We start from the raw sequence: 24,869 nt of genomic DNA, 5'->3' as shown, positions 1-24,869 counted from the left end.
TCAAGTCCTCATCGGAAATCCAAGTGACAGTCCGCTCCTTTACTCCTCTGGGTCCAATGCTTGTCTATCTGTCCGCCCTCCAACGAGTTCCCACTTCTCTGGATCAACCCCACACAAGCTGGATTCAAGGATTGACAAGAGCCCCCTCAAATGTGAGTCCCTCTCCAGTAATATTCAAGCCTCGGTCAAATTACCTACGGTCCCTGAACTGATCACTGTGAGTGGTTCTCTGCATGTGGGTCAGATCGCCTAACCCCATCATGACAATATTTGATTTTCATGCGAAAGACAAAGGATACATGTGATTACTGTGCAAAAAATAAAGACAATATTCATGTAACATTTTAAAAACTGTATAATGCCCAGATAAAGTGCACAAACTATATGTAAACACACGTCTAGCTCAATATCTACATTTATGAAGTGCATTCAATACATGTTATTTCTATTTAAAACTCATCAGTCCCAGCAAAGTCCCATGGGACTACAGTTGATGCCCATAAAGTACAGGTTTAGCCCCAGGAATGATATGAATATAAGTGTGTCCTTTATTAGAGATTATTTTTATTGTTGGACTAAAATTTGAGTCAGGTGAAGAGGAAGAGTGCACCAGGCCCCTCAGCGCTTTAATAATATATCAGCGCTCCTGGTGTTTTCTTTTCTTTTTTGCCGAAATGTCTGGAAAAAGTAGAGATTTTTTCCCCCTTCAGCAGCATTACATAAACAACAGAGATGAAAAAAGCAGAGCTACCCATCTGATAGTGCTTTTAGTGAGGTCTCGTGGTTGGAAGCAGTGGCGCGACGGAAAGCACGTTTGGTTTTCATTAGATCGTCTCGACACTGACCCCCTGTCCTGTGTGGATCCAGCCCGCTGGCGCGCGTGCTGAGCGGAAGAGAGCGAGCAGAGCAGAGCTGATGTGCTGTCTGCGCTTTTCATTACGCGGTCCGCAGGCTGGACTGCGCACCCGCACTGTGTGACAGGAGCTACGCAAAGTTGCGCGCAATGGCCGAGAAGTAGCACCCGGTGGGCATCGGTGGTTGAAGTTTCCTAGCTGAGAGGCTGTTTATCCCCAAAGTGTGACTCTGCTGCAACCATGGCGAGCTGCTGGACTTCCGGAGGTTTACGCAGCGGTGACTGGTGCTCCGCTGCTCTGCTGGCCGCTGCGCTGCTCAGCCTTCTGTTTGCTGGGATGCATCCATCCACCGCGTTTCCCTCCTGGAGGTTAGAGGTATGCTGTCACCTGCTGACCTGCAGGGGCTCAATTCAACTTCTGATTACACTGTTATGCATTTTGTCTCAAAAGACAGAAAAACGAGGGCTATTTGGTTTTCAAGATAATAAATCATTTATGACTTTGATCCCCCAAGTTATTGCGAATCTAGGAATTTTAAACCTAATTTAGAATCTTTGAAAATAAATGACATATACAAATATTACAAAAGCTTATGAATGCCACACATTTGTTATATTTAATAATTTCCTAACATCTTCATTTGGGATCAGATCATATCCTGTTTTCTTTTTATAACATATTATGAAATACCTTAAATGGGATTAACTGTGCAGCCTCATCATTACCAAAGCATCAACAGATGGAATCACTTAATTTTGGTAATAGACTTCAGATCCAGTTAAAGTTCTGCTCAGCTGAAATTAGATGAATACCAGAATTAGTTTCTGCAACAAAGTGGATCCTTGTAAGGTAATGTCTTCAGTGGATAGGAAAATTTTGTTCCCCTCCACATTACTTCACTTCTTGCCAGCCACCCACTGTGATCCAGAGCCTGAGGGACAGTTTTGTGTAATTTCCTTTAACACACATTCCTATTAGCTGTCAGTCATGAATTGTGTTAGATAAGCTTTACAAATTCAGCTCAATTTGTTCTATAAAAATATTCACATCCATTGAAGAATAGATTCTTTATGATTTGTTTTCCCCATCACAACCACTGATTTTACTGAATTTGATTTGGAGATTTAATGGGAAATAGAATACTAATCTGTTTTTATAGAAAATTACATTATAAGACTGTAGACATGGCTGAATGTTTAGAGTTGTTGTGTTGAACAATGCACCTCCACTCCAGTCTGTAGTATTTAAAAACCTTCACATTTATAAAACCATCCACACAGTATGACTCAGCCACCACTGTGTTTAGATAGGGCTGGACCATATTTCACTATCAATATATATATTGCAATATAGTTTAATTCAATATCAGTGATATGACTTTAAACCCATTTCTGATATTTCACTATTCATTAAGCGGCATTTTTTCACTGACTAACTTACAGGATTTTATGTATTTTATTTATTTTCTGTTTGTTTTTAAAGCATTATGGTATTGGGTTTTATTTTTTCATATTAATATTGAAATTATATCAGATTGACTGAAATAAAAAATGTATTGTGATATAAGTTTTGACCATATAATCTGGCCCTTTGTTTAACAGTGGGAAATGTGAAGTACTGCTGTTTAACCTCATAGAGCATAATGCATGTGGTTATAAAAGTTCACTTTTGAACTCATCTGACCAGAAAGCTTTCTTCCAGCTGTTCACTGTCCCCCCCTTTAATTGCTTGTGGCAAATAGCAAGAAGCACTCCCTATTGTTTTTTGTCAATTTTTACCACCCCTTCCATAAGGGGTAGATTTTTTTTTTTATTTTTTTTTTTGCTCTCTGTAGGGTTGGCATTGTGCCATAAAGGCAGTAGTCTTAATCTTTGGGACATCAGAGTAAAGAAGGTCAAATAAATTGCACACTGTTTAGATTCTTAGTTGTACAATGTTTTAAAAAGCATGCATTGTCATCGTTTGACTTTACAATTATGTGCTGATGTATTTTAGTCTGTTTCATAAACCTCTAATACAAAACCCAAAGTTTGTGATTATAGAATGACAAAATATGAAGAAGAAAAAAAGTCAGTTCTTGGAAGGAACTCGGTGTGCTCTATGAAGAGGAAATACAATAAACAAATTGTGTTTTCAATTATATCCAAAATGCAACAATTTGCCGAAAATGAAATTCTTCTGTGTCTGACATGAGGAATGAAAACCATAATCCCTCGTTTAGCAGTTTGAGGCTAAACTATTCCAGACTCTCCCTCTCAAATCCTCAGAGACATCTCCTCGCATGTTTTGGTCTGCAAGCTCAGTCATGGCTTCAGGGTTTAGTCTAGAGACAGCCGGCTTCCATCCCCACGGTTCCCCAGTTCATCTTAATTTGAGTCAAATCATGAGTGTCCGTCTGCAGCGACATGGTGCACAGAGAATACAGAGTTGGCCTGAATACATTAAACACCTCATAAGTCACACAGAGTCCATGACTGTGGTGCATCAGACGAGGTGAGTGGAGTATTTAGTGGAGGAAATTCAGAAGAAAGGGAGCATTCTTCAGTGAGAGTGATCGACATTATCACTTTCCACACCAGAACGGGTCTGTCCCTGTTGGACTATTTTGGAAAGGAAATCATGTATCCCTCTTGACTGGGAAAATCAGAAACAGGATCCAGAGGATAAGGTGTGGAATGCAAAATAAAGGGTGCCCTGATACTTTTTTTTGCTATATAGATTTCCTATTTTATCCTGAGAAGGTACCACTACAGAGAGCGTTGCATGTGACTAACAATCTGGAGGAAGTTCATTACAACATGATGATTCACAGAAACAAAATGCACCATTTATCATTATCAAAGCATGGTTCTCTGACCAGACAAAGCCACACAGGAAATACAAGGCAAGAGTTTTGTAGCTGTATGTCAGCTTGATGAGCAGCGGTGTGCAGCTGCAGGAGGACAAATTATTGGTTTAAAAGCCCACAATGCAATTTATCATAAAATCTGAATTATCTTGTCAAGTATAAAGTTAAATTGAACAAATAATGATATTAAATGTGAGTGATGTACTGTAGTTCTGAGACCACAGCCTCACTCACAGTGGACAAAATGATGTCACCAAACAGGTGTTTTTTACACACAGGGATGATTCGTCTCTCCAAAGCACGTCTCCGCTGCTTTAGACTCTAGTGTTGGTATGCTTCACACCAGTGGATCCAACACTTTGCCTTGGACTTGGTGATGTAAGGTTTGGATGCAGCAGCTCAGCCATGGAAACCCATTCCATGAAGCTTTTATGCACTGCTTATGTGCTAATCTGAAGGCCAAAATCAAGTTTGGAGGTCTTTAGCTACTGACTATACTCAGCATCTGCTGACCCGCTCTGGGATTTTATGTGGCCCACCACATCATGGCTCAGTTACCGTCCCTCCTAATAGCTTCTACTTTGTTATAATGGCACTAACAACTGGAACATTTATTTAGGAGGAAATGTCACAACTGGACTTATTGCACAGATGGCATCATATCATCTTACCAACTGGAATTCACTGAGCTCCTGAGAGCAGGCAGTCCATTCTTCCATAGATGTTTGCAGAAACAGAATGCATTATGCATTATTGCACTAAAGCATGCCTTATTATAATGCATGCTTTATTATGGCTGGATCACCTGAATTCAATAACTACACAGGATGTAGGTTAGAGAGGCCAAGCCTAGCAGCTCTCTGCAGCTGGTTTTTTATTTTCTTTGTACAATCATGGCTAAGATAGATAAGCTCATGGAGAATCTTACACACAAGTTAGGGAAAGGCATTGAGTCCATAACGAAAATCCTTCATTTTTCCATTGGTTACAGTGCAGCTTATTATTAGGAAATACATAACGTTCTACACACCTTTTAGAGGATTTTGCTCAGAAGCTAAATTGGACACCTGTGTGCTGGCAAGACAGGAGAAATAAAATCTAAGCATTACCATCAAGGCCGTCATGGTGAATCTGAGATCTGGTGGTGGCGACGTCTCAAGGCAGACAGTCCAAAACACGACTCACTACTGGGTTCCTCAGACACCGACCAAAGACGACACCATTTGTCTAAGACAAACACCAGACCTTTGCAAATATTCACCTGGACAAATACAATTTTAATTCCTGGTCATATTAAACAAAAGAATAATTGTTTGGCCACAATGATGTATCCTTTATTTGTTATAAAAACGTAGAAGCCATCAACCCTATGAACTTTGTCCTTAATGGCAAACATAGCGGTGGGAACCTGATGCTTTTGGTTTGTTTTTTCAGCCATTGGCCCAAGGGAGCTAATCAAAGTAAATGGTACCATGAAAAAAGAGCAGCAGATAAAGATTATCTCCAACAGGCAGCCTGCAGAGAAACTCAGCCTTGGACATTTCAGCACCACAATCCAAAATACATAACAATGGTATGGTGTTTAGCAGACATAAGCATCAATGTTTTGCTGTTGTTTATTCAGACCAAATCCTTACTTAAATCCAGTTGAGAAACTCTGGAGCGAGTCAAAGGTCAGGGCATGGTCAAAGAGATATGGATGAGTTGTAGCTCAAGTAAAGATATGCGAATACAGCGAGCCTGTACAGTAGGTATTGAGAAGGGCTTGCAACTTTTTGCTAAACTAAAAAAGTTTTTCACAATGATGCCTCTTGCACTTATATTTAAAAAAGAGAAGCCTACGTGTTGAATTAAAGTGACAAAAACGTTTGCCTTGGTATAATACATTCCAGGCTTCAGTGTATCTACACTTTAATATGAGGCAGCTATCTTGACAGGAAATACTGTTCCTGTATCATTTTCCACTGTGTAAAACACAATGGAAAAGGATTTTTTTTGGGCAAAAAAAAAAAAAAAAAATTCACATCTCTTGCAGATGAACTGTGGGGATTGCATATGTAAACCTGTAAAAGTAAATCATGTGTGCAACTGGTATTTTGACAGTGGCCATAAAAGCAAGATTAAGTTTTAAGCCATGTAGTTGGAGATAATGGCAAAAATCATTAAAACCCCACAGACTAAATAAACAGAATAAAATAAGTGAAAATTATGAATATTATTTGAAGTGCACTTTACTTAAGTAACTTAAAGTACTACAAACATAATGAAATGAAAAAAAAAATAAAGATGAAAATGACAAAAGACATTAAAAGGTTATTTATCAGTTGTAAAACTTGGACAATGTTTTAGCTAGTCCAGGAAAAACTCCTTAATTCCAAATTACATTCTAAACAGCTGAATCTACCTCCACACAACTCTGCATAGCACCCGACTGACTCAACATTCTCTAAACAAAGTTAGGCCAACAATAATTTTGTTGCTCATAATTGAGCTTCATTGAGAGCCAGTAAAACACCATTGGAAGAGGAAAAAAATCCCTCTTACCACGACTCAGAGATGACCAGATTAACTGCCCACCCTTTACAGGCTCTGTGACAATATATTTAATATCAGCCATGGTGTCTAGTTTTGGTTCAATTGCATATAGAATTGCTTATGGCTGCATTATGTGTGCACATGTGTTTTTCCCACTAATATTATTCAGCTTTTGTTATTTCTGGCAGTCCAGATGTGTTCACATATGCACAGACTCTCCGTCATCTTTCATTTTGCCAATGCCTCCTTTGTGGCTATAATGGCCACAGACGGTTGTTCTACAGAGTTTTTACCAGACTTTCTAAGATGCTAAAATGAACAAAAGTGATCAGTTTCAGGTTTGATAAATCATTCTACCTGTTTTAAGTATGCACATTTTCATATCCTTTTGATCAGTTTCATGATTAGACTACTGTTTGTTTATTCATGGATGAAATTTTGATTTCAGAAGTGGGGAGGGGTGCAAGTACTTTTTTTAATTTAACTATTATATACAAGTTTGGCGTGTTTTCTAGTAGTTCTTCTGTGTTTGTTTCCTCCATTTTCTCTTGCATCTCTGCTATCCCTCACCTGATAAAAATATATGGATGCACAACGTGAACAATTTGACAATCAGGAGTGCCACAATCCATGTGGATTAAAAACAAATACTTTTAGACGATAATAATAATATATAACAATAATACATTTAATTTATCTGCACTTTTTCATAAAATAATTATACTTTACAAGGTTATGGAAAGCTTTATAATTCATTGGAGGATCTTAAAGTGGATCTGCTGCTTTATCGGTGAAGGTGTTTTAGGAGGGGTGTTACACAGCTCACACACTTTGACTTTTAAATAAGTCTCTTAATGTCTCTGTTTCTTTTTTCAGACACCTGCAAGTCCAATAAACAAACACACAAACACCCACCAGTTCAAAGATTTGAGTAATTTAATACACCTAATATTACAACCCTTCATGACCAAATGTGAAGAAAAAATACCTAATTTGCAGCAGCAGACTCCAGAAGACCGTAACTCCTGGTTATTTTATCTAAAATCCAACCAAAACGTACCGGAAAGCAGAGACCGAGGCTTGCAACCCTACAGTTTTCTAATTACAGTAGCAGCGCTGTGACCATCCAATCACAGACCAGATTCAGTGGCGCACCAGATGTTTGTAAAGTGACCTTCTCATGAGTGACATCGGTGACAGCCAATCACATAAGAAACTCAGGGAAGCGGGTTTCAGCTTGAGCTTTGGTTTTTCTCTTGGTCCTAGTGCATGACGTTGGTCTGTGTACTCCAGCGTGAAATTGTTTTGCATATATTGCAAATCAAATTAAACCTTTAACAGCCGCCAGACGGATGGGTTTGTTACATTTTCCACGAATAAAGACGATCCACATCCAAGAACAGCATGATGAGGAATGTAGGTGGTGTTCCTCGTCTAAGCAACAGCTAAAGAGAGGAAGTCTGAGACCAAGGGTCTGGGTCTAAATTTTGTTTTTGGACAGTAAAAAGTGCAGGGGACCAAAACTGACTTTTGAAAAAGTGTGGGGGACATGTCCCCCGTAACCCCCCTGTAAATTACGTCTGTGTGTATATTCCTAAGGCACAGAAATGTTGCACTAGATATTTCACTGGTTTTACACATGCAATTCAATTTGCACATGCTTTGTAGATAAGCTTTGTGCCTGCTAACAAGATTGTACACCTTTTGATAAACACAATCAGGACCTCCCTGCTTATAACCTTTTAAGCAGAACTAAACTTCAAATTTCTGCTCAGAGCCAAAGCTGTTTACTGTTGCACATCTCTGCGCCTGCTATTGAATGTAAAGATGTAGAGGAAAGATCGTCTTTACTTTCATTCTATTTTTATCTGCTGTCCATTCCATAAGGTGAAACATTAAAGGTTTTTTCTTTGTCCAAGGAAGAAGCTCACACCACCATATTGCTCATCGGGATCCGCAAAGAGGCGCGCTCACAAGTCCTCAACCTGTCCAGGAACAAGCGCTACACCCTGACCCCAGAGCAGCTCAAATGGGACAAGTTCAAGCTAACATACAAGTATTTACTCTCACATTGTGTCCTTATCAACACAAACAAGTACTGCTGTATTTTAGACCCACAATCTGAGACACGACCAAGACTTTGATGTAACCAAAATGGAAGCAGAAAGATTCCAAAACTACTATATCAATATATTCATCAATATATGTACAGTATATCAATACCTTGATATACTGTATATATATTGTTTATTCTTAATGTATCTTTTTGTCTGCACCTTCTTTAATTACTATGCCAACATGTGACCAGTGAATTTCTCTCCTGTGAGATCAATAAAGCTCATCTAATCTAATCTAATATTGCATGATTTTTAAGATTATTGTAACAATTCCTTAGACTTAGACTTAGGCAAACTTAATTGTCATTTTTTTGATACACACAGTGTATACAAAACAAAATGATGTTGCTTAAAGCTTACAACAGTGAAATGAACATTACCAGTATAAAATACTACAGTGATCATCATGTAAAAAGTACAGGGGAAAAGGAAAACCAGTGTAAAAACAATTATGGTGCAAAAGGGCATTAATAAGGAAATATTCAGTGCTGTGCAAAATAAATATGATGCAAATGCAGTATAACATTGAGTTGTGTCCCTTAGTAAGCTAACCTAGAGGTGTGCCTTCTTCAGTCATCTGCCCTGCTGCAGCATTTAGGTAAATACAAATTTATAAGTAAAGAAACCACCAGTGACATGATATTACACATCTAATAAATCTGGAAACTGGTAACAAAGAAATTGGGTAAACCAGATGACTGTGCAGGTAGCATACACATAGCCAAACGCTAACTTAGTCAACCAAACTTTAGGTAGGTTGAGTAATCTCTTAAAGCAAAAAAACATGCATTTGCCACGGGAGTCGTTTCTTTCTAGAGTTTTCTTATCTTGTCTCCAGAGCCTTGCTACAGAGGAGAAGAAATTGTTGAATCCTCATTTTTTACATGGAAAAAAAAAACATTTGTGGTAGAATTTAAAGAAGATCAAAATACAAATAGAATCCAGACTTAGACAAGACATTTATAATATGGTCTCATCGTTATTCATCAGCGACACAACACTACGGTTTATTAGTCTTGCAGAAAGATCTTTAAAAGCAAATAAATACTTGAAGTAAAGCATGAATATTTGAATTAGTCAAGCTTATTTTCTTTTTATAGTCCAATACACTCTACTCACTAAAATGCTTTCCACCTACATCTTCCTCTACATTTTGCATGATTACCTTCAAAAACTACTCAAATCTTCACCAATTTAAATTTTTCTTGAGTTACTAGTCCCCCTATAAACTCTTTAATTAAACCTAATTGGAGAAGGTACTACAGTTTATCTGCAGTGATCTTAAAACACCCTTAAGCTAACAGCAGACAATCCGATTAATACATAACCTTCATTAAAAGTCTCAGCACTGATCTAAGCCTGGCTGAGATGTACAAGCAGATGAAGTAATGGAGCTGTACTCAGTAGTGCTTGTGGGAATTGGTGTGAACAGTAGCTGCTGTGTTTTGACTGACTCCTCAGCTGCTGTGATGAATGTGTACAGAGAGCAGCGCTAACTGCACGCCGCCTCCCAACAGGTTGCTGTCTTTTCCTACAAACCTGATAAATGCCAGCGACACGCGTCGAGGCATTGCCAGGGCTTTTGGCCTGTGGAGCGACGTCTCGCCGTTCTCATTCAGAGAGGTGCCAGCGGACGAGGAGGCAGACATTAAGATCGGTGAGTGCTCACTTTCCCTGCATGCAGCTGTTTTAGACTCCAACAGATGTTGCTTGGCTCCCAGGTTGAGAGTTATGCTTTACTCTTTCCTTTTTTTTTATCGTTGTGCCGTACTGTAGTACAAAGCCTACATTCAGTGCTATATATAATGATGACAGAAAAGAAAAATACTGAATTCTTGACAACTTCCATGGCAAATCATTGTGAATTATGCATTATTCATCCTTCTGGAATTAAATTGGAGTCCCAGCATAAATTGCTAGTGACAGGTAGAGGTATGGCTGTCATCATGCAGGGTGAGGCCTCTGCAAAGAACTCTCTGTCTTCAGTAAATCATAATTTCTCCACTGTAGTCCACAGAGAGCAGAAATAATAGGTTGTGGGTTTCCCTCTTTGACTAAGAGGTATGTGTTCCTCTCTCGGCTTTGGCAGGCTTCTACCCGGTCAACCACACGGACTGCTGGCAGTCCTACCTGCACCACTGTTTTGACGGCATCACAGGTGAACTGGCTCACGCCTTCTTCCCGCCAACGGGTGAGATCCACTTTGATGACAGCGAATACTGGATTTTGGGAGATATGCGCTTCAGCTGGAAGAAAGGCAGGACCCCGTTTTTGTAACTGCAAATAATGATTAAGCAAACGACAAATGGCCATTATGTTCTTGTTTCAGGAGTTTGGCTGACGGATCTTGTCCACGTGGCAACTCATGAAATCGGCCACGTCCTCGGACTCATGCACTCTATGGACCCGAAAGCTATAATGCACTTGAACGCTACTCTGACAGGACGCAAGCGGATCACCCAGGACGAAGTCTGGGGTCTGCACCGTCTCTACGGTACATTTGTAGTCACATCACTGTCAGAATTAGCCATGGGCTGCCGACATTTAGGATGGTTTTAATAATGCATTGGATTTGTAATGCACTTTATATTTATACAAATCCCAAAGCGCTGTGTAGTATATCAAGTAAAAAAGATAAAAGAAACAAAGACAATAAGTAAAAGAGCACAAGTTCAATTAAAAGGTTAGTTTTAAGGCCACATTTAAAAGCATCCACAGTCTGGGGGACTTCAAGAATTTTAAAGTGGCTAAAGATTTTCCTTTACACCATTTTAACATTCTTTCCATCAGTTGCCAGAGAAAGTGTCAGAATATCCTGTTTGTTTGGAACATTGATCAGTGCAGCGCTGCCTCTTCATAAGCTTTTGTTGCTACTCTTGATTTGGCCGAAGATTTGTTTACGAGAAAGTTTATTTAGACTTATTGGATTTCTATTTTTAAAAAAGAAAATGCAAGATGTAGAAGCTAAATTAAAGCTAAATATCATTGTAATTGTAGCTGCTGGTAAGTTAGCGATAGCTCTCAGGGGAGCTAAAATTGGCTTCTTCAAACATTGTGTGACCCAGCTACTAGTTAAATATATAATGGAGGACGTTTGTTTTCCGGGTGGATCATCAAAATAAGTGGTCCTTGTAACTGTCAATCATTCTGCTGATATGTAAGGCCGTCCCCATTGCTCGTCCTCGAATTTTCACTTACTGGTGGTGAGTCTGACAATCGTGGAAAAACTGCTCACTTTCTTTTGGAAAGTAAACTTGTAAGAGCGATTCAAACAGCAACTTTCAAGCAGAGCGTGCACGAGAAATGGACTCATGCACGCTCTCACAAGCATTCAATAGGTTTTCCCTCTTGGGAGCGGGTACAGGGTCGTGCATGTGCATTTTTTTAAGTGGAAAAGGCGGGTCTTTTATAAAATTTGTGAAAATCCTCCACAATATATTTAGGACATTTATTCACCCTGAACAAAATGAAAATTGTTTAATTACCTTGGAAGGTGAGGAGAGCTATAAAGTAGCACCAATAATGAATAGTGTTTTTATCTGTTGTCTAATCATTGAAAAAATAAAACTGTAGATACTATATTGGTCTTGCATAAAGAGATAAGAAATATTTTCATTTCACAGTGAAAAAAATCTAAATAATTTGAGCAGCCATGAAAGTCGGGGGGGAAACTAATGCCAAGAATCTGTAGTTAGATAAAAATGAGTAAACAAGCTGTCTGCTTATTGCTAAAGGTGTTCTCATATTTCATGGTTTACCTGCAGAATATTCCTTTCATGTCTAGTTTGTGTAGGGACGTTCCAATCTGATATAAATATCGGATATTGGTTCCATATTTGCCAAAAATCGTTTTTTGGCTCTATCAAATGGTCTCTAAAATCATACCTTTATTTGTTAACTTTTACTCCCAGTTTTAGTTATATTACTTGATCCAGCCTTTTCTAAAATTTGTAGGATAAAATAAGTAATAATAGTAAAATAAATAAATAAATACATTTATAAAATAAAATAAAAACTAATGCAACCAGTTTTGGCATTTACTTAATTATCATACTTTAACCCAATTGTTTCATGTTAGCAGGGTAGGACATAAAACAGTTGTGTTAAAGTAACTAACTATGATTACGTAAATGCCAAAATGCGGATGCATATGAGTTGTGCAAGTATTGTATCAGGTCAATATCTGTATCGGCCAATTCTAAAAGCTAAAATAACAGCATTGTATCAGAAAATGAAAAATTATTTATTATTATAAATATTATAATATAAATATTATAATATATATTATAAAAAATTATAAATATTATAATATTATAAACATTTATTATCAGATCACCTTGCTATGCATTTAACATTGTAGCACCATCATCAACTGGGTGCCACACATTTCTGGACTTCTCACACCCATTGTGTACAGTACATGTACACCCCTGCAACAGAGTCAACCAGACACCTCACTCACTTCAGCATATGAGATGCTTGAAAGTGAAAGTAAAACTTAGAGAACAACCTACTCTCTAATTGGATAAGTTTTTAAACGGAAATAGAACAATGAGGTTTACAGCCTGGAAGTAAGCTTTTCCTTTCATAATAATAATAATTTAACTTTATTGATCGTACATTGGAGAAATTTACCAGCTGCCACCGTGGGGCACCTAGGGAGCAGGCTCTTGCTCAGAGACCCAGAGTTGCAGGTTGTGGGGCTCGAACTCAGAACCTCAGGATTCCAAGCTCTATGCCCTAACCACTAGACTGCCACTCCCCCTGAAAACAAACCAATTATATAAAGATATCTATACATTATACACTAGTTGTGCATAACAACAGGAGCATATCTAAAGAGACATACATGCTTCATTGACATTAGAGCTTTAGACTACGTTCAATACACCGGCATGCATCAGTAGATCGTAGTCAAAGAGAGAGTTTGTGAAGGAAAGAGAAAAATAGTGGAGGTCAGTGAAGGTAATCATTTCCTCTATGATGACAGGTTTTTATGCTAAGCACTGAATTTTTATTTGACCTGTCATACACATCAGATAGTATCCAACGGTGACATGGGACCGTGGACTTATTTTTCCAGCTGTTTCTGATGAGACAAACTTAGCTGTTTGAACAGTCATGTGGAAAATAAGTGAACAATATCTATTACACATATTTGAGTTTCTTTCTTTTTTTTTTTTTTTAAACCACAGTTAGCCTACTGTGAACAGCATATTTGTAAGCAGCATACAGCAGGCGACTCAGAGCTTTTTAGTTCTGTTCATTTATTAGGAACAGAATGGCAAAAATATATATATTCTGATGAATTAACTTGACATATTTCTAAAGTTCGGTAGAATAAAAATAATTTTAAAATCTGCTTTTTTTTTTGTCTGTGTTTGTGTGCGTGGTCAGAGCTCACTAGTAAAGTTGTGTTACAGATCACTGGCGCATTTTGGACTCTTTAATTCCTCTAAGAGGTCCTTAAAGAATTGGAGCCAATAGGCAGGACTTCCAGTTCTCCTTCCTGGATACAAAAGTTAACAATGTAATAGATTTCTGGGATTAGAAAAATAGCTACCAAACAGTGCCAGATAGGCCCTATTTTTACAAATATTTTGGATTCCATGAAACAAGATAAGCGCATAAAGAGCAGTTTTGTTTCTCCATCTTTCACCTGGTTTGAGACCATCCCATACGTCTGATTAATCAACGCCGTCATTTTAAAGATCCCAGGTCTGTTTTCAGCGATCTGCATCTCAAAACGCCAACTCAACTGTCATGACAGATGGCAGCCTCTTATGAGGCCCAAAATAATTGTAGGGATTGCTGGCAAAAGAAGGGGATTACATTAACAAACTGATAGATTTAATCTAAGAATGTTGAAAAGTTGAAACATTTTGTTCTCTGATCCTGGAATTAGAAGAATTACCCCTAGATAAACATGTTAAAACCAGCCGTATGATATGCAGTGACGCATTTTTGGATCCGGACCAATAGGGAAAGCAGACCACCGTGTTTGTCTTTGACACTGACAGCCAACGTGGCATTAATGCACACTGTATAAACTCATGAGTCATCATTAGCATGTATTACAGTGAGTCATTTTTGCTGGCATGAAAAGCCGATTGGAGATCCAATTTCTTTCTGCTGCTGACTGAAAACTGCTGTCTGGAGCTTCTCCTCCTAAATCCATCCCTCGTTCTCTTCCAGGATGTTTGGACCGGTTATTTATCTGTCCTGCCTGGGCTCGGAAAGGCTATTGCGACAGCAGACGCAGGCTGATGCAGAGACACTGCCCCTCCAGCTGTGATTTCTGTTACGGTAAGGCCGCAGAAAGCAGGAGTAGCACTCCAGGGAGAAAAAAAGAAAGCTTTCACAGCGTAAGGAGCTACTGTGAACTGTTTGCCAATGGAACAGCTGGAGCCAACAGGTCCAACCTCTCAGAGCTCTGATGGAGTTGATTTAAGTGCCCGATTTAAGTGGAGATTAGATTGTATTTCTGCACAGGGGAAGTCTTTCCCAGGAGGCTCAGCAGAATTGGTACCTGTTGGCTGCGTCTCAGCAGATCCTGCTTTGCTTAAAGTCCAACACATTAGCAATCTGAGTACCTATTTAGGTTTTATTGTGGATGTTCTGCTTGCACCACAGGAAATGGCTCCTCTAAACTATCATTGCACTTGCACAGAATTTGTCAGCAACAAGGGACAGTTCAGAGACAGCAAGGAAACAATTGCTGGTCTGCAGGAATCTGTTCCCCGTTGTTGATTTCGGAGACACTGTACGGCTGTGGAAAATTCCAGAGCGACTCCAAACCGCTGGAATTTCAGACTGTGGCTTGAGGGTTAGAGGCAAACAGGGTCAATTGAGATTTTTGTGGCGTTAACGAGAATGAGAGATTCTTAAGCAGTCTGAGAGCTGATCACAAGAGGCTCTGATGTGTTGGTCAGAAACCAGGAGGTTATGATGACAGGACTGCTGCTTCCCCAGCAGCTCAGCATTATGGAGTAAATTCTGTTCCATTATTGTTGCAAGGAAAAAGAACATGTTTTGTAAATAAAAAATTTGAAAAAATGAAATTTTGTAAAATGTTTTAATCAAAAGAAGGTTTTTAGTGTAATTTATTAGTAATTATTTTTTAATATTTTATTTTTCAGATTGCGTTGTACAAATTGCATCCTTTTAAACTAATTTTCATCACCCTTCGGGGGTCATGCTTTCATCTGGAGTGGGGAGTGATTGCATATTCCTATTGGTTTGCATAGATGTAAGCAACAACAGTTGTATTGGTCAATGTGCGCATCAAGAGTGAGCATTTTTATCGGGCTCGAAGTGAAAAGGAGATCTGTGAAATGCAATTTGAAAAGAATAAAATTCGTAAACTCTGTCTGAAAGAAAATCTGAAAATTTTTTTTTTAAATAAAATTGGAAAAAGTTAAATATGAAAAATAAATGTGAGAAAAAAATCAACAGAAATAACATCTGATGAAACAACAGTTACTGTCTTAACCTTTTTCACATTTTCAGTGATTTATTTCTTGATTACTTTTTTTTTCTTCAAATTTCCATTTGCAAAATGTGTTCTTTGCTTTTATTTTTATTTTATTTTTTTTTACAAATTTGAGTCTGAAAAGTGTGGCCTGCAGCTGTCTTTAGTTCCCTTTATCTAACACCCCTAAACAAAATCCAGTGCAATACATTCCGTTACTATATAAATCAAGTGTAAAACAAGCAATATTAAGACAAAGGAGGTTTAAACCATTGCTATTGTAATTTAAAAAATACCCTAACCTTTGAAAATCTCACTTTAAGCCCTATAACCAAAAATGGAGAGGATGGAACTTTATTGATCTGTCACAAGTGAAACAATTATCTAAAAATCTTTCTTAAAATATTGGATTTGGTCAAATGGACACTGCAAAAAGTATCGATGTAACCAAATCTTAAAGTTGTTGGATTGTATTTTGAGATTGATATACTAAGCAAGAGCAGATCCAGTTCAATTATTAATCTTATTTCAAAAAGGTTTGACTTATTGCAAGCACTTGGTAAGATGGACACTTTAGAAGCAAAACCCCATCATGCACCGCAACATATTTTTGCAAAATATTCAAACATAAATCCACCCAATATAAGACGTTTAAAGAAAGCAGTTTAGTTTTATTATAATTTAGTTTGTTGCAATGATTTTACAGTTTGAAGAAATAGAAAATTACACCATATGCCCTCCGTCAGAAGGATGTGCAGGACAAGGAAGGGCTTTAAATACTGCATGCATCATTTAGGTAGTTACCATTGTATTACTTGTTGACAGGTAGGTGCTTCAGCCAGACAGTAAGTGTTGGGGCCAGTATGATTTAAGGAGGGTCGGTCCTCACATGCTTAAATTAGGACTGGCCCCCTGGGTAAATGCCTGGTATCACAGATTACCAGTCTGAGCCTGGTTGTAACTGTCGTGACTCAGAACATCCATTCATCCATTTTCTTACATGCTTAATCCCAAGTGGGGTTGTGAGGTGCTGGTGCCTATCTCCAGCTGTCTACGGGCGAGAGGCGGGGTCCACCCTGGACAGGTCACCAGTCCATCGCAGGGCAACATAGAGACAAACAACCATTCACACACACACTCACACCTGAGGAGAATCTAGAGAAGCCAATTAACCTAACAGTCATGTTTTTGGACTGTGGGAAGAAGCCAGAGAACCCACACATGCTCAGGGAGAACATGCAAACTCCATGTAGAAAGACCCCTGGCCGGGAATCAAACTCTGAACCTTCTTGCTGCAAGGCAGCAGTGCTACTCATTGTGTCATTGAGCAGTTGACTGAGAACAGAGGACCCAGTATTCAGGCAAGACAGACAGTGGCATTACTAAAAAAGCTTTTATTTAAGACCAGCAGATCTGAGTAGTAGTGGCTAGGGCATCTAAGGCTGGAACCTCTGGTTTTCAAGTTCAGTCCATTTCCAATAAACAGGGTAGACACTGTGGCACCGTCCGCAGTGTCCAGGAAGCTGTAGCCCCGGAGAACATGCAGGAGTCCAGAGCCAGGTCAGGCAAAAAGATAAGAACAGGCAGGCTCAGAGATCCAGGAGTCCGAAGACAGTTCAGGCAAACCGTTCAGATGGGAACAAGCAGGCTCAGTGGTTGAGAGGCAGACAGGTCAGGATCAGATAATCAAAAAAAAAAAACAAGGAACTCTAAAAACACTCTCACCACTGCCTAGAGAGAACATGAATAATCTGGCCTAGATGACTGGGAGCAAGCAGCTTAAACAGAAGCAGGTGGACCAGAGCAGTAATGAGAAACTGGAAATTGTTAGACAGGTGAATGAATAATTAAGCCAGTCATCAGTGCCAAGATCCTGGCAGTGACATGATATTCTGTGCAAAAAGGGGTTCCGATACTTTTTGAAATCTCTATTAAATAATTCTTTCTTACCTTCTCTTATTAAAAATAACACAAACATGTTTAAATTATTTGACATTATCATGATTTTCTGTACTTTGCTTATGAATGCATTTCGTCCTTTTGCAGCGTTCCCTTTCCCCACTGCAGCCCCCACACCCACTCCACCCAGAACAAAACACAAGCTGGTCATCGAGGGCAAGAAACTAACTTTTCGCTGTGGGAAGAAAATCGCATCAAAGAAAGGCAAAGTATAGTAAGTGTCAGCGACGTGTTATCAGTCCAACCTGTATGATTATAACAGAAGTTCATTTAATTTCTAGAGAATTGTAGAGGTTTAAAAAATTAACTGATCAAATGAATCATTATGACAGGAATTAATATATATATATATATATATATATATATATATATATCAACATTAAATTCTTTTACACAATAAAATAAAGCTAACAAATGAAGTACGTTTTGGTAATAAATAAAAAAGGAGGAGGTGTTTTAATTTAGTGTGTAATCTACCTTTAGGCTAACACTCCTTGATGTGATGTAAATGTTTTTTATGTTAAATAATGTTTTATTGAATAATCTGATATATAAATTCCTGTATATATATATATATATATATCAACATTAAATTCTTTTACACAATAAAATAAAGCTAACAAATGAAGTACGTTTTGGTAATAAATAAAAAAGGAGGAGGTGTTTTAATTTAGTGTGTAATCTACCTTAGTTAACTTTCTGTTGTTGGGCTGTTGAAAACCTTAGGGGGGTAATTGGCAGTTTGGAAACCTCTGCAGCTGTTGAGAAGTTTCTGAAGCCTGATTTTTGTTCCAGCTGGTATAAAGACGGGGAGCTGCTGGTGCACTCTCACCCTAACTACATCTCCCTGAAAAATGACCACATCACCATTGTGGCCAACGCCATCAATGAAGGCACGTACACTTGCATCGTGAAGAAAAAGGACAAAGTTCTTACGAACTACTCATGGAGGGTACGCGTGCGCTTCTGATGCTCTCCTAAGCTGCACAGCGAACAGGACTCTAGGGCACATATTTCGGATTAAAAATAAACCTTGTATCATTCATAAAAGTTGTCCATCCTTTTTTTTTTTTTTATACGTGCAAACAATAAAGGTTTTATACTACCCAAACGTGAAAAGCTGTTGTTGGGAATTGTTTTGGTTTGCAGTGACTTATTTTCCTTGCTCATTTTTTCTTTTGTCACATGAACATACAACACACTGGAAACAATCAAAATCTAGATAAATAATTTTTTCTTAAAATAAGTGCATTTGTTCTTGAATTGAGAAGATAAGAGACATTTTGCCAATGGAACAAGACAATTTATATTCAAAATAAGAAAAGACATTTGCATTGTCTTATTTCAATTGCATATTATCAAATTATCTTATTTTATTAGTAAAAAATCTAATCTCAATCTCATTTACCTACTCAAATCAAGGGTAAATAAACTTAATTTAAGAAATGTTTACTTATTTCTAGATAATTTTTTCCAGTGCAGCATCCAGATTTATTGGTACAGATGAGAAAAAAAAAAACCTTGAATTCGTCATCCAATTGCAGCAGCATAATTTCATACTGAATATGTTAAGATAAGAACATTAATTTAATGAGGAAATGACTCAAGTCATGAAATCATTTTTATCCAAATCACGGGTGCCACACTTTTGTTTCCTCTAATAAATCTTATGCAACCCAGAAATGTCACTTAAGGGTTATATTTATTTAATTTGAGTACAAAGTGACCTTTAATTGGTAATTCATGACCTTCTGGTTTCTCAGAGTCGAAATGACATAAAACGAACTATTTCTTTTAGCTACTCTTTAATACAAAAGAAAATGGCATACAGCTAAGATAGATACATTTTGTTGGTCACCCCCTTAGTACCTGGATTTATTTATTTTTTTTTCCTTTTTGAAACCTGTTATCAGCATCTATTAGTTTAACAGAGGTCTGAGAAAGAGAAATAACCAGAGGGGTGTCAGCACTATTGGTAATAAATGCCTGGTTATCATCATAGAGTGGGCTCACCAATTCATGATAAGTGGAGGATTCAGCAGCTGCAGCCACCTCTAATAATCAAGCTAGGCTGATACAGATCAGAAATCTAAGGCTACGGTCCAAACAGACTCACCAGATCCAGACCTCATGGAAAAATACTTTGCTTTGGCTGTTGGGACTCAACGTTGGCACAAACATCTACAGGATGGGGTCAGGATTTGAGATTAACAAGTATCAGCGACTCAGGTCCCTACACTGGAAAAATGATCTAGAAATGAGTAAACATGTCTTAAATTAAGTGTATCACCACTTACATTTGGTGTATTAAATTTAGTTTAAAGAAAAGCAAAAAAGAAATGGCTTAAACCTGACAACCCAGTTATAGAGGAATGGAATTATATAATCAATATTTGTGATGGAAAGAATCACTTTCTTAGTGAGACTTCAGCAAACCAAATGTAAAGACATCTACAATATATGGAAAATGTATTTCTAAGAGGATCCTCTGTTAAGATTTTTTTTCCTCATTCAATCACTTTCTATTATTTCTTCTATATAGTTACATTCTTTTTTTGCTTTTATATTTTTTTCTATTACCGGTACTGTTATTTCACTGATTTTTGCAGGGTAATTTTCCTTCTTTTTTAATTCAATCGGGGGGGTTGGGCATTTAATTGTTCCTGCAACAACAAAGAAGAAAAACCTGTCATCAAAATTACTGGAGAACTGATTTCAATCCAAAAAACAAAAGCACTGAAACCCCCCTCCCCTCCTTTTAAAAGTAAATGTTTACACAGTTGATGAGGTTTTCTTTTTGAGCCTGAAAAAGTCCCAGAAGCCATTTTCTCCGATGCAGGGTGATTACACACTCCCCAAACTGAACCACTGAAGCAAAAAATGAGCTGTGATTTCAACAGCCTTTTGAGATATCTGGACCTTAAAACCGCACATGGAACATCTCAGACGTCTAGCTTACTTTACTAGCCTCGCAACGAGGCCAGCAGTCTGCCTCCAGAGTCTCTGCAGCCAGCTCCTCTCAGCTCTTTCCAAGCTCATTCAACACATCAGGTGTAATAATCTGCAGAAGTGGCTGTGGTGGAGGCAGGGGACAGATAAAACTGATTAATGAATTTTTCCATTCACTGCCGTCTACAGAGAAACCGGGACGAGACGGTTTCTCTAGGCCTGATCCAGGGAAAGCAGCACGCCGTCTTGCAGGAACCGAAGCAGGACTGTTTATTTTGCTCTGGCTCACAATCAGAGAATTTATTGGTTTAAATCTGATGTAGTAAAACCGGGTAAAAACAAAGACAGACCAGAGTCTGGCCTTATTTTTCACGTAAAAAGAACAAAAAAAGCCACAGAGTGTGCAAAGGATTGTATTACATCACGTTTGCTCAGTGAGAACCACAGACCGGACTTCTGTGTGGCTAAAGTTTCTTCTGCTCTTGGCAGGGTGCCGTCAGTGAAGCCTGGACAGGATTTATGGATACAGGGACAATAGCAGACAAAGCAAACTTTCAATCTTTATTTCTTATAAAAACATTGTCGGGCAAACGTCACGTCAGAGATTGGTCATTAAATCTGACATAATGCTGGAAGGTTCCTACAGCATCTGTTTCAATCTACAGTAGTTCAGGAGGCCAGAAAAAAAAACAACCAAATACAAGAACTCAAACTTCTAATGGTTGATTCCTGTTCAAGAGGGTGAACAGTCACTTTGGAAACTGTAAATTCGCAGAAGAATAAAGAGATTTCCAAATAAAATGAGTCGCGCTGTAAAAGACAGTCCAGAGTATCTGATAACAGTTGTTTGGCAGATACTGATCAGACCCATTATAGCAAACCGTCCGGCTTCAAACTAACAAGTCCCAGAACTCTTTGCTTTGATCCTCTCAGTGAGGCAGATAAAAAAAAAAAAAAAAACTCCTGCAGGTTCCGGATCAGAACTTGAGGCTGAATCCGGGGCCGACAGCTGAGACTCCCAGGTTGCTGGTTGTCAGGTGGAAACCGGTTTCTTTCAGGTCATCATCACCCTGCAGATAAAGGAAATTAGTCAGACCCCTCCATTTTCACGTTTCAACCACTAACATGTGATTTGATGTAACAGACTGAACAAAAAATAGTTTAATTAGATGGAAGGAAATGTTTAAGAAACACAAATGAGAGAAATGAGCCGTGTGTTTGTTTTCAGTATTGTTCTGTCTGGACATGGACTCATTGAACGCCTCTCAGGCTAAAGGGCTGGTTATACTCCCACAGCAGTGTGTTGCAGTTAGCTTGTCGCAGGTATGACGCAGAGATTTTTGATTTATTCCCAATTTTGAAGCGTGGTCTGCGCTATGTTATTCCACACCACAACACGAGAGAGACAATCACAAACTAGCTAGGATTGTGGGTGTCCGTGTGTTGGTTTGAAGAGCTTGTTCGCCGTCTACAATCCCTCATCCAATGCCGGAGGACAAACAGTTTACCCGTGAGTGTTCCTGAAAGCCTGGCCGTGGCACTGCATGTTTTAGCTTTGGTTGCAAACCAACAGATCGTCGCACAGAGCTACAATAGGTGTCTGGGATAGTGTCTGTGGTGTGTGAGGCCTTGTGGATGGCACTACAGCCAGAGCTTCTGCCATTAGGTACCAAACAGGAAATATGCATAGTGTAGAGCAGATGTAGAATTGACCAATCAGAGGCCTCCTTTCTATCCTCCCTGCGAAGCTATCTGCGACACACACGCAGGCGACCTGGTTTCTGAGCATAAACCAGGCTTAAGAGATGCTGGACTGTTTTGAAATGGTTCAACTTTAGAGATCCACAGCTCTGGTGGACAAACAAATGGGGTCTTAATGGATGAGTGGTGAGACTATTCATACCAGAAAATGTCAGGGAAATATTGCCATAATTTGTGAGGGAAACAACAAACATGGACGAAAGTGTTCAGCTCAGTTTAGTCTGAAAATTAACCTGTCCTCTCCACATTAAAAGGTCAGGATGGATGTGGCTACTTCCTGTAAGGCAATCTGTTGGTGGCAGCAGAGAAAAATCTAAAACTGGGGTAGAGCTTCAAATTCCAGGAGGAAAATAAGCCAGAATGAGTCTGCGCTATAATGGAATGGATTAGATCAGAGTATCCAAGCCTAAGAACGACCCAAACCTTTAAGCCCTGGTCTGAGAATATACATCTCTGAGTTTCAGATGGTTAGTAAATTAGAAACCTGAAATTTGTTGGGATTAATGAGCAAAAATGGTAATTTGGTCCCCTGGAAGAGTAGGGAGATGCTTTACCAGGCAGCTTAATGTGGTTCTATAATGAATGAGGAAAGTCATTGCTTCATTTTTCGGATCTGCTATAATTCCATAAATCAGGTATCATTTTAATAAAAATAAAAAATAAAAACACTAGAGTGACTTTAAGTTGATCGACTGCATAAAATCCCAATAAAAACATGAAAGTTGGTGATTGTAAAGTGAAAAAAATCTAAAAAAGAGGGGAGGAATAGAAATACTTTTATTGCAGAGCCTGTATTTATTGAGTCCCTTTTATTGTTTTTCCAAAAGAAACCAGGCATGAGGAAGTTAATTCCTACAACAGTTATTGATATTTCTGGGTTCAGCAAGTCGTGGGTTTGGGTATTTTTCCAAGTATATAAAAAAATTTAATAAAAAAAATTAAATGAAATAATGAACAGTTTTGAAATGATCAGATTTGATCAAAATAAAAAAATAAAGGTGGAAAATATTGAAGGTGCTGCTGAAAAAGTTCAATAATATGGGCGAGCAGGACCACTGCAGAAAGCATTAGAAACTTCAGGGAGCACATCTTGGAAAACACAAGGAGGAAATACTCGGACACAAAGCAGAAGCTCATGGCTCTGTAATCTATTTAACACAGACGGCACTAAGAAAGCCTGGTAGCTGTGTGTAATGGAGAAAGTGCGGCCTAATGTCATTACCAGTTGACTGTAGCCCAGGCCTCCCTCGGGTGGACGAGGGCTGGTGCCTCTCTTCACCCTCTGCTGCTCGCTTTTGGCCGGCCAGGTGGGGAACATTGAGGGGTCGATGGGGAGGGGCGTCTCCCTGAAGTACTCGTGCTTCAAAGCCTCATCAGCTGAGATCCTTTTGCCGGGGCAGTAGGTAAGGAATCTGGAAAACAATCAGTGGATATCAGCCAAAGATCTTTAAAAAAAATCTCCCTCATTTTGACTGGGAGGTAAACGGGACTCATTATAAAACTGTGGGGTTTTAGTGCCTGACTTGTGCGATGCTTTCATCACAGACTTTGGCGGTCAGCTCATTTAGGGCCATTTGGAAAACAAATCAGAGCTTCTAAGCTAAGACAAAACACACAGGAATCCTCTTTCTGTGGAGGAGCCAGAAATATGGTGGCAAGAAATGGCCAACAGATGATGCAAGAGTTGGTGACACTGAGCTAACTGTAAGGATAAATAGCAGCCAAGCGTTTCTGCATTCAATAAAAATGAAATGGATCAAAGTTTGATGGTGTTACTCAAACTGCATCATCTTGGAAAGTTGACGTGTGCTCTACAGTCAGCTGCAAAATGACACAAAACTCTGCAAAATGACACAAAACTAACTGGACTAAAATCTGATTTAAATCCTTCAATAATTAGCATCTGGAGGATAAATACTATAATTAGAGAAAAGCAGCAGTTTTCACAACTTTGAGATCAGGACCTCAGATATTCTCGCTAAGTCTTTAGTGGAAGCTGAGTTACTGCAGCATTGAGCATAATATTTCCAAAACAACAGCAGATAAGAGATGCACCAATCAAACGGCTGGAATTAGAATGGGATGGTTTTCTTGGAACTGGTTCCGATCCATGATCAAAAACTAACACATATAAATTCATTAAGTGCATAAAAAAGGGAACATTTCCAGTCTTTTCCTTCTATAACTAACATAATGAACTTTAATGAACAATACTTGACATAATTATTTTGTTTTAAGGTAATGCAGCAAATTTTTTTATGTTATTGCTTAGGGAAAAGAACTATAAAATTCAGAGTTGGAAGTTTAAAAAAAAAAAGGGAGAGCAGGGTCGGCCTGAAAAAGCCTGGCTGGTTTAGATGATGTATGCATCAACT

The 24,869-nt window shown here is 38.6% G+C and overlaps 2 protein-coding genes across 8 annotated transcripts in view; one reads left to right on the top strand and one right to left on the bottom strand.

Moving 5' to 3' along the window:
• Positions 1 to 787: 787 nt before the first annotated feature.
• Positions 788 to 18,882, top strand: mmp23b (matrix metallopeptidase 23B). The gene is made up of 8 exons (XM_015387596.1): positions 788 to 1,229; positions 8,157 to 8,293; positions 9,872 to 10,011; positions 10,444 to 10,611; positions 10,684 to 10,848; positions 14,550 to 14,660; positions 17,872 to 17,998; positions 18,580 to 18,882. The coding sequence occupies exons 1-8, from the start codon at positions 1,095 to 1,097 to the stop codon at positions 18,752 to 18,754; spliced, it is 1,158 nt and encodes a 385-aa protein (XP_015243082.1). The 5' UTR covers positions 788 to 1,094; the 3' UTR covers positions 18,755 to 18,882.
• A 2,228-nt stretch (positions 18,883 to 21,110) lies between these two features.
• cdk11a (cyclin-dependent kinase 11A) overlaps positions 21,111 to 24,869 on the bottom strand; it is a 25,719-nt gene continuing 21,960 nt past the window's right edge. For all 7 annotated transcript variants that reach the window (XM_015387620.1, XM_015387623.1, XM_015387624.1 and 4 more), the window contains 2 exons: positions 23,717 to 23,906; positions 21,111 to 21,803 (listed from right to left, as the gene is read on the bottom strand). In XM_015387620.1, the coding sequence (XP_015243106.1) occupies positions 21,711 to 21,803; positions 23,717 to 23,906 (283 nt within the window). In that variant the 3' untranslated portion in view covers positions 21,111 to 21,710. The remainder of the gene's footprint in view (positions 21,804 to 23,716; positions 23,907 to 24,869) is intronic.

The sequence above is a fragment of the Cyprinodon variegatus genome, unplaced genomic scaffold, assembly GCF_000732505.1.
Source record: "Cyprinodon variegatus isolate N-32 unplaced genomic scaffold, C_variegatus-1.0 Scaffold399, whole genome shotgun sequence".
In the NCBI taxonomy this organism is placed as follows: domain Eukaryota; kingdom Metazoa; phylum Chordata; class Actinopteri; order Cyprinodontiformes; family Cyprinodontidae; genus Cyprinodon; species Cyprinodon variegatus.
The sequence above is the reverse complement of the archived record's forward strand: the minus strand, read 5'-3'. Positions and strand labels throughout refer to the sequence as shown.